At 36.0% G+C, this 9944-nt stretch overlaps 1 protein-coding gene across 1 annotated transcript in view; it reads right to left on the reverse strand.

Annotated features, from left to right (window-relative positions):
• Positions 1 to 1272: 1272 nt before the first annotated feature.
• Positions 1273 to 9944, reverse strand: part of LOC108667444 — a 26783-nt gene continuing 18111 nt past the window's right edge. Inside the window, exons 7-8 of the mRNA XM_018154467.1 lie at positions 4419 to 4494; positions 1273 to 1542 (exon numbers count right to left, since the gene is read on the reverse strand). Coding sequence (XP_018009956.1) covers positions 1377 to 1542; positions 4419 to 4494 — 242 coding nt within the window. The 3' untranslated portion in view covers positions 1273 to 1376. The remainder of the gene's footprint in view (positions 1543 to 4418; positions 4495 to 9944) is intronic.

Below are 9944 nucleotides of genomic sequence, written 5' to 3' on the forward strand. Positions count from 1 at the left end.
TAAGAGAGTCATTAAGCCGGCATATATGGAGTGGGTGCGGACGTCGTGGTTGACGCGTGATAGGTTTGGACCGTTTTCAGTAACAGATTGGGCGAGTTTTTACAGTGCTATGAGCCGCTGCCTGAGGCCACATCATACGTCAAGTTTTCGTCGTTGACTACATTGACGTCAAAACTTTTTACGTCATTTTGTTTAAGGTCGTTCGTTAGTTTCTGTGGTAGTTTAGTTTTTTCTAAGAAGTTTTAAACATTGTAGATTTTATCGCTCTGTTCGTAGAAAAGGGACTTATCCCTGAAATAAAATTTAAATTGAGACTGAGCATATTGCAAATCAAATCTAAATAAATTAATGAGACAAATAATTACCGTTTACTCAAATATATCTATTGCAACATCAAATAGGGAATTATTTTTCTTCCCCATGCAAAAATTTTCTGAGATTCTTTTGAAGAATCGAGGGACATTTTCAGTCAATGAACAACTTGACCTCTCAATTGTAAAATCATGATGCAGTTCATCATTAAAGCTAGGGTGATCACGAGTTCTTACGAACTAGAACTTCAGATTCGAAGTTTATGATTGGCACTCGCTTACTAAAAATTAGATGGCGATTGAGGATAGTTTAAAATACACGAAATTACGTGGTTATTCTAATCGGCGTATGAGGTTGGAAGTCAAGACAAAGAATTCGACAAACGCTTTATAAACATGCCACAAATTATCACAGAAAGTTTTAGAACCAACGTTATAAAAACTTATATTAATACTGATATAAATTCTCAATGCTCGGAAATATGAAACTTTAATGCCAATCCTACCACAAAACAATAAATGTTACTCGTAAAATAATTAGAAGAATCGAAATTCGTCGATCAAAAACTCAAGATAATAAACTTTGCTTATCCGCAATCGTTACTATATATCTTAATATTTTTAGTTTTTGGGAAGGAGTTTTTTTACACACACAATTTGCATTATAAAGAGGTAAGATAAATTAAATGAATATAAATTTCAATGAAGCAGACCGCGAACAATAATAAGAATATAAAATAATAATTACGATATTATTATTGACCTATCTAAGCGTCCATTGATTTTTTAATCATTAACTTAAGTAAATAATTATATTAAAAATATTAATAGTGTCAAATTTTTTGTTCGCCAGTCATTGGAAAAAATAAGGTGTGAGCATTTAGAGACAGTGAAATAATAATATAATTAAAATTTCAAACTATTACAAATGCATCCATACAAAAATATATTTCCCATTATTTCCCATCATTCGATAAAATATTAATTACATGTTACCAAATTCTTCAACTTAATCACGTGAAATGATTCAGAATCCTAAACCATTTACATTGACTTTTACTCGCATCAGGATGAAAATTTCCCAGCTACCCAGTCAATGACGAGGTTCATCAGCTCGAAGGGATCGACGATGCAAGGATATTCCCTGCGACATGATCCTGATCCTGACGAGCGACGTGCGGCGACCTCGAGTGACGTCAGCACACTCTCGTCAGTTACGTCGTCGCGTAACCTGGAAGAATTATATTACTTGGTCTAAAAATGTCACTGAATCCGAGAGTCATTCATGAGATATATGTAATTCAATAATTAATACAATATCTATGGTGTAAGAATAACATTCAAAAGACAAGAACGCTGCCCGGATGCTTTTTCGGTTACAATGGCCACCATAGCTAAGAAAAAGCGTCAAAAAAGGAGGCAAACTGGCCTGGGGACTGTAAATAATTGAATCTCTATCTTTCTTAAGAAATCAGTGAGAGCAAGCAATTTTAATCCCTACTTTTGCTTATTGATCACTGCTAAAATTTTTCGGGAGATGAACATTGAGAATCTAGAAGCACTGTAATTTCAGAATATTTTGGCTCTTTACATCAATAAATCTTCACAAGTGGCTAAAAAGAGACAAGCTTCTCTGGTCAAATAAGATATCCGTCCATTAGGGTCTCTGATTGCCAAATTTCCGCGACCATGCACTTGTTGATTGCGAATAATGGCGTTAGTAAAAAATACGACAGTTCCAAACTTGCTTTAAATGCTGCCAAGCAAGGCGGCCGGTGGAAAGATAGCAAACATGATAAAAACATGTGTCCCTGCACCTGAACTGGAAAAAACTCAAATAATTGTTCCTTTTACTTTTTTTTTCGGTTGGTTACCAACATATAAGGCCCTTGATGGAAATTAACTTCACCATTCATTGAAAAACTATAAATAATAATAAAAAAACTATCAACTTTACCATTTAAAAAACATATAAATCGACTAATGCAGTGTGTATCATTGAAGTTACAGACAACGTATACATATGCTTAGTAGGAACTAAACTAAAAATACTATGTACGGACAAAGACTTTCCATCGAAATTTTAAACAAATCTGTAGGGGTATATCTCAAGAATCAATCTTGACGGCAGCTTGATATATCGCCAATCTCGTGTGGCCGATTGCAAAGTTGGGAGGTAAAACACCGTCGATATCTAAAACAGAGGCTTCTGGAATTATACATATAAAAAATAACTCTGTACTCACTGCAGTGAGTGGCAGAGAGCGCATTTTCTCGTCGACGAAAACTTGAGGTGACGGACGGACGGACAGACGGACGGACAGACGGACAGACAGACAGACAGACAGACGGACATGGCGAGCACAATAGAGCATTTTTTTCCATAAATGAGAAAATGCGCTAAAAATAAAGTTGTCCAATCAAGTCCCTGGTTATCATTTAAACTGGTCCCAGCTCATCCATACAGGCTGAGCTCCTCTTAATGAGCAGTGACTTAATGAAGCTACATCTGCCAGCGCCTAATAATTTCGTTATCAGGCATGAACAATTTTTTGGCTGTCACCCAAAAATTCAACTCTAAAATATAATAGTGACATGGTTTTCTTTTGGTCCCAAATAATAAATTGAATCCTAGCGTCCTTCAACTAATTGTGTATTAATGATTATGAAATCTTATTGAGAAAGACCGTTGAGCCATTATAAGAATCTTTAATTGATAATTATTAACTAAAACCTGAACACTGTACTATTGGCGTTTATTTGGTCTACTTTGGAGCAAATTTACAAGTTATTTGCACAGTGTCTGTCTCTAACAGCTTGTTAAAGCATTCTAGAACTTATTCTCACACTATTGAACTTAGCTTCGATAACCGGAACGATTTACTCCTTATTACAATGACATTTGAAACTGGTGTTTGAAAATGTATTAAACAAATTTACTTTGATACAATTTACAAAAGCGCAACTTTCATTTGACTCCTTTTATCGCCGTCTTAAAAATGTCAAATACGTGGAAATGCGGGTTCAAAAATGTCATTGTAAAACCAATAAATGTGGGATAATTCGAAGGAAGGCTTTTTCCCGGCGTTTCCAACTATGCAAAAGTAATCTTTGACTCACGCGAAATTCACTTGTCAAGATTTCCCCACGAAATTTTTTTAACTGAAATACAAAAAAAATTGTGATTTGATGATTTCTTAACATTCTGCCGCTGCATGGTTGCTTTGAGCCAGCAAAACGGCAGGATCCTTGATGAGAAAATATGGAACGTGTTTAGCCAGCGTTCCTCCCGCGGCTCATTGGTTAAATGAACATGAACCGTAAAGGTTAAATGAACATGAACCGTAAAGGATAACTGAACATGAACCGTAAAGGTTAAATGAACATGAACCGTAAAGGTTAAATGAACATGAACCGTAAAGGTTAAATGTACATAAACAGTGAAGGTTAAATGAACATGAACCCTAAAGGGTAAATGAACATAAACGGTAAAGTTTAAATGAACATAAACCGTAAAGGTTAAATGAACATAGACCGTAAAGGTTAAATGAACATGAACCGTATTGGTTCTATTGGTTGTATATATTAACATCCATTATTATTTGTCTCTCGTATCTTTTAGATAATGTCTTGAAATATTTAAAAATAATTTCCAATACATTCACATTCATTATTTATTATTTGAATTTTTAATTCAATTTTCATGACAATTAATTTATTTCGAAGCCTTTTATAGATGCTTTACTTTAGAACTCCGAATTTCTCCCTCCAAGGAAAACTAAATTTAAAATTTTTGCTAAACTTTTAATTTTTCAACCAGCTAAATGAGTCTTGGACTCGTTATGAAAAAATGCAAAAACCAATCACCATTCACATGATATTGAGTTAATTTTGGCGGCAGCGTTGTGACTATTTTTTACTCCTACCATCATGCTGTTTTCTCTGTTAAAAGTAAACTTCTGGCTATAGCGATTTCCAGACTGATCATATTATTGTCATTCAAATGACTCTTCATTATTTTTTGTCAATAACTTATATTTAACGCTTGAACGAACTGCAAAAAAATGCTCTGTATTCGTCGTGTATAGGGCAAGACTTATAACTCACGGTGTGTAGGCCCTGAAGGGCAGGCTGAGCAGGCTGTTTGCATGCAGGTCGGTGTAGGCCTCGCATGTGGCAAGATGTGTACAATGTAACTCATAACTCACGGTGTGTAGGCCCTGAAGGGCAGGCTGAGCAGGCTGTTTGCATGCAGGTCGGTGTAGGCCTCGCATGTGGCAAGGTGTGTACAAGACTTCACCTCCAGCGCGTCGGCGAGCTCCTCCAGCGCCCCGTGTACGGCTGCTGACAGCGCGCTAAGGTCGCCTGGGAACTGTTAATAATTGAATGCCTACCTTTCCTAAATAATCAGCGAGAGAAAACCATTTTAATGCATTTCATTTGAAACCAAGAATATCAGCTTTCTCAAATCGCGCAATCAAGCCCTTACCTGAGCCCTTGGGGAAAGGGGCTTGAAGTGACGACCTGTGGGGACTTCTTCCCCAATAGACCCCTGAGTGGTGGTGAATATCGCCACCGACAACGCCCCTACGAGGAAGATACTCATAAACGCCTGGGTGCCGAAAAAACCGCCATCCGCCCCGTCGTTTGTGATGTCGCCAGCACCTGCATTGTGGTAAAGGAAAAATGTATTAAACGAACTTACTAATAGTAAATAATGGAAAAAACTGGGCTATCGTAAACAAACTTATGATGGAAAACATCCGTGAACGAATTCGTAGAATAGGTATATAAATAAACTAAATTTTATGGATGCAACTTTTATTACAACTCTTTTCTAAGAAGATATTTTGTACTTATTCATTTACGTTCCAACCACTACAAAATAATGTGGAATGCTTCTTGGATAGCGAGTTCTCTATCAAGAATAACTAACAGCAGGAAAACCTAATTCTGAAAGAAAATATTTTCAAAAACTGACCTGGCAATGTGAAAGAAAATAGTGGAATGGTGAGAGCCATGGAGGTATTGAAAGCAGAACCTCTGTCGAAAGTGTAGAAAAAGCGCGGTTGCCTTTCACCTTTGATTGGTTTTGTGATATCTAAAAGATTTTCTCCCACTGATCTTTTCTGCTTCTCACTCTTTGAGGTCAAATGCATAAAAATTCCAGATGGGTCCCAATCCGAATTTTCTTCAGGATTGGATTTTTCGTTGGCCATTGAGTAATCCAAAGAATTGTCTGACGTTTGATTTTCAGAACCTGCTACGTATACAGCGTCTGTATTAACAATGGATGCTAAAATGTCATCGAAATCTCCAAATAAGCCGTTTGCGGTAACTTTTTCAGCTGAAGTTGATGACGTATTTTCTAGTGGCTTTCTAAAACCACTTTGATTTTTATCAGAACACGACTTGGTAGATTTTACTGTTTTCTTGCTTATTTTTGTGCGCATGCCCATTTCCTCCATTTCTTTAAGAATGTCTTCGATGTTGATTCCAAGGTCGAAATCATCGGAGTTGGAGTTCGATGACACTTCCCAGTTTCCATTCACTTCTTTCCATTGGAAAAACAAAAGGACAATGGCTACAAAAATAAGTTCAACTTTTTGTTTTGAGATATTTTTCATTTTAAAATCGGATTTATTGAGATCGATAAAAATGATATTTTATTCAGTCTATGTACAAATCTAGAAGTCAGATGAAAATTATGAAAAAAAATTAAAAAAAAACGGAATTATTTGAAAAAGTTGGTACAATTATTCGTCCACAATTATTTATCAGAATTAAGATCAGCATATCAGCCCTCATAGTCGTCCGTTCATTGTATTGATAAATAAGGTTTGTTATGAAATAAATGATATGGGCATACGCAGCACCGACCACCAAAGTCAGCGCACCACCAGCGCAGCAAAATACGGCAGCCATTATCGATTGGAATCAAATGAACGTTGGCTATTCGGCCAATAATCCACTTCTTTCTGAAAATGAATCTCAGTCAATTTTAAAACTAACATCATAAGTTAATAAAGCTTACGGTAGCAAATTAAAATAAAAATCCGCAGATATAGCAATAAATGCCTTCAATGTTATAATTTCTGAATCGTCTGGCGAATAGCTATCGCCAAAGGAATTATATTTATTCTAGAAACCCCAACCATACAATTATTTACTCCATGTGAACTAAGATTTATTTCATACTTCCAGGCACTATATAATGCATTACATTTTAAGGGATAAAAATTTAAATCAATTTAAATTTTTAAATTTAAATTTCTATCCCTTACAACATTGACGACTCCGGCTCCATGTGGCCTTCTCATGAGTCTCCCAGAGTTTGGTGGTCCAAAAATCCACCTGTGAGAGCAATGCTCCGAACGATACCATATAAACTACCCCCGCACTGCACCAGTATCGTCATGCGATGCCACAAGCTTTTATCAGCTTCCTCGTGCAAGGACCAAACGCTTTGTTTGATAAAAATTGGAGACCTCAAAAAATTACAAGTTAAATTTCAGTCAACAACCTACAATCCCCAGAACGTCATTTTAGTTTAGTCTAATGGGATCATTACTAATTAAGCCGGACTCACGATCCACTATGTCCTGGACTCACGTTCTTCACAATAATGAAGTTACAATTTAGCAGAACAGGACGATGATACCCGATACATTTCAGCCGTCTGAAATATGTCATTGTAGCTCTTATCCCTGAATTAGCCCCTATAAAGGAAGAGCAGCGATTGGCAAATCTAGAAATGAAAGGGTAAGACAACCAATAATTCTTGCCTATAAGATAGTTAAATGAAACGTATTGAAATCACTAATGTATCTCGTAAATGACACACGAGATATATATTTGCCGTACCAATCACGCTAGAACGGCCGCTCTAAAAAAAGTGCCGTCTTGTATAGTATAGCAGCAAGACATTTTTTACCTGTGATTTACTTCTATGAAAGAGCGCTTAATTTTTGTAGCTCGATTGCATGTTCTGCACTAGTTACACTTTAGTGAAGGATCTGTTCTTTAAAAACATGCAATTAATACACATACAATAATCGGGATAAACAATTCTATTGTTTTTTTATTCGGACGAGAAAAAGCAAATGTGCAAATTCAAGCTAATTAATGATTTACGCTGAAAATCCGATCACGTTGATATGCAAATTCAACTTTTTCTCAACTGAGTAAAACTTCTTGCAACAATTACTTGGTTGCGATTATAATTTTATTTGTGATAAAATATAACAGAGACAAATGTCGCACGTGAGACAATTTAGACAACTAATTTTCATGCTGCGATGAAAAATATTCAGGTGCATTGTGCGCAGCAATCAATTGAGGGAACATTTTTGCATATGTAAATTGATAAACGTTTTGCTTAACTCAAACGTTTGTGTATAATTTTTTTTTTTTCAGGAAAGCAAATTAAATATTCGCCCGACTATACACCAAATAAATTTGGTGCAACGTTAATTGACTTCAATAAACCAGCCGAAGTGACGAACGGAACTTAACGCATTGAACTTGAAAAATTCGAATAAAATTAGGTATCAGCTTGCCCATCACTATCCTGTAAAACTTCTTCAGTAACCGGAGTTTTTTACGTTTTGAAATAGTTATCTTTTAATAAAATATAGTTATTATTTAAAAAAAATTTCTCGATTTCAAATCTTCATATTCGTCAAAAACTCACTTTTTGGTTCTGAATTGCGAAACGACCAAAAAAATTGTCAACCAAGCTTTTAGCGTATGAAAAAGAGAGAGTTTTCCGTGCTACTTTAAATTCCAACATTTTAAAAGAAATTTTTACCTATGAAATTTTTCTAAGTAATATGATAACAAAAAAACTTATTTGGGCTCAATTTCCTCGGCCCATTGTACAAAATATTCGTTGCTCAAAAAAATATAACTCAGTACTCACTGCAGTGAGTGACAGAGAGCGCATTTTCTCGTCCACGAAAATGCGTAGTCACGGACAGGCGGACGAACAGACTGACAGGCAGACAGACAGACCGACATGACGCGCACAATAGCGCCTTTTTTCTATAAGTGAGAAAATAGCAAAAAAGTAAAAAGAACATTTCAAACTAAGATATATCAATAACTTTGTGTGCAGTGTGTCTCAATTCTGATTGCTTGCAATTTGGTTTGTGGAAATTGGATTAAAATTCAATTGCAACTACTAAACGATAAAATTTTATATCCTTTCTCAATAAATAAGGGCGTATTATCAAGCAATTTGCATTTTCTATGAGAATCCGTTTCATTTGAGTCCTGGTCCAAAGACTACTTGCATTTGCGATAATCACAATTGTTTAGGTAATAAATTTTTCAATGCCTTATCGGTATTAAAAAATACCGTCTTCAATGCCGTCTCTTATAGTAGTGCTAATATCAATTATTCAGCTTACACATTTGTCCGATCTTTACTATCTGTCACTTATGATAGTGATGATACCAATTGTTAAAGCCATAAAATTTTCCGGCCATTATATACTACCCGTCACTCATAATAGTGATAATATCAATAATTAAAACAAAAAAAAAATCCGATCTTTACTACCAGAAACTTATAAAAATGCTGATACCAATTGTTAAAGCCAGAAATTTTTCCGATCTTTACTATCTGTCACTTATATAAGTGCTAATAACTATCGTTGAAGTCGGAATTTCTCGATCATAAACAACCCATCAGGTTGAACACGCGGTTATCGGACTCCCTGCTTGAGCCACGTCACCTCAGCTACTGACCTGTAGCTTGGGAGTCCAGGCGATATGCAGCCTCGATTTATGGCCTTCATAAGAATAACTTCATGTTTCACGTCACTTAGATGCTGGCAGGGTAATTTACCGGAATAATTGGGAAAAGGATTATTATTGATTATGATTATTATTATTATTATTATTATTATATTATTATTATTAATAATATTATTATGATTATTATTATTATTGGTCACAAAAGAATTATTGCTGATAGATTGGTTATATAAGAGCAAAATAAATATTCGCACAAGGTGAAATATTTGTTATTCCTAGCTATTACTATTGAAATGCGGATGGAATAGAACCGAAGAATTATGTGGTCAAAATGCTTTTTACGTAGGCTTAGTAATAGGCATAAGATATTTTATTACATATTGATTATGCGATAACATTTATGGTCCTCCCGCATGGAAATTTTGACACATTAAAGTGTCAAAATTAAAAGTGTCTCATTAAAGTGTCTCAGTGTTAACTGAGCATCCACGAGAGCAGGTTGTGTGGTGCCTAAGAGCTCTTCGATTGCTTGTTGTTTGCTCTGTTGCCTTGCACGTGCGTTGCTCCCATTCTCTCGTCTCGTTCTTGCTGACGCGGCGATTTTATTATTGACACGTCTTTCTACTGGGTGTGCTCGTTACTCTTTTGCGGCGTGCCACTTGCTTGACTGGCTGCACGTAGTATTCGATCTAGCATAAACGTAATTTTGATTGTAGCCACAGCAGCCGTTCCGTCTTGGTTTTCGCCTAACCTTATGGAAACGGCCGAGGGATGGAGGGGAGAGGACGCGGGTGCCTGAGTTGCTCGACTGTTAACAACAGGAAGAGGACAGTTAGTTGTTCTTCGTGTGAGGGATGTTACCATCTCTCATGC

This window comes from Hyalella azteca, unplaced genomic scaffold, assembly GCF_000764305.2.
Source record: "Hyalella azteca isolate HAZT.00-mixed unplaced genomic scaffold, Hazt_2.0.2 contig12625, whole genome shotgun sequence".
NCBI classification, from domain to species: domain Eukaryota; kingdom Metazoa; phylum Arthropoda; class Malacostraca; order Amphipoda; family Hyalellidae; genus Hyalella; species Hyalella azteca.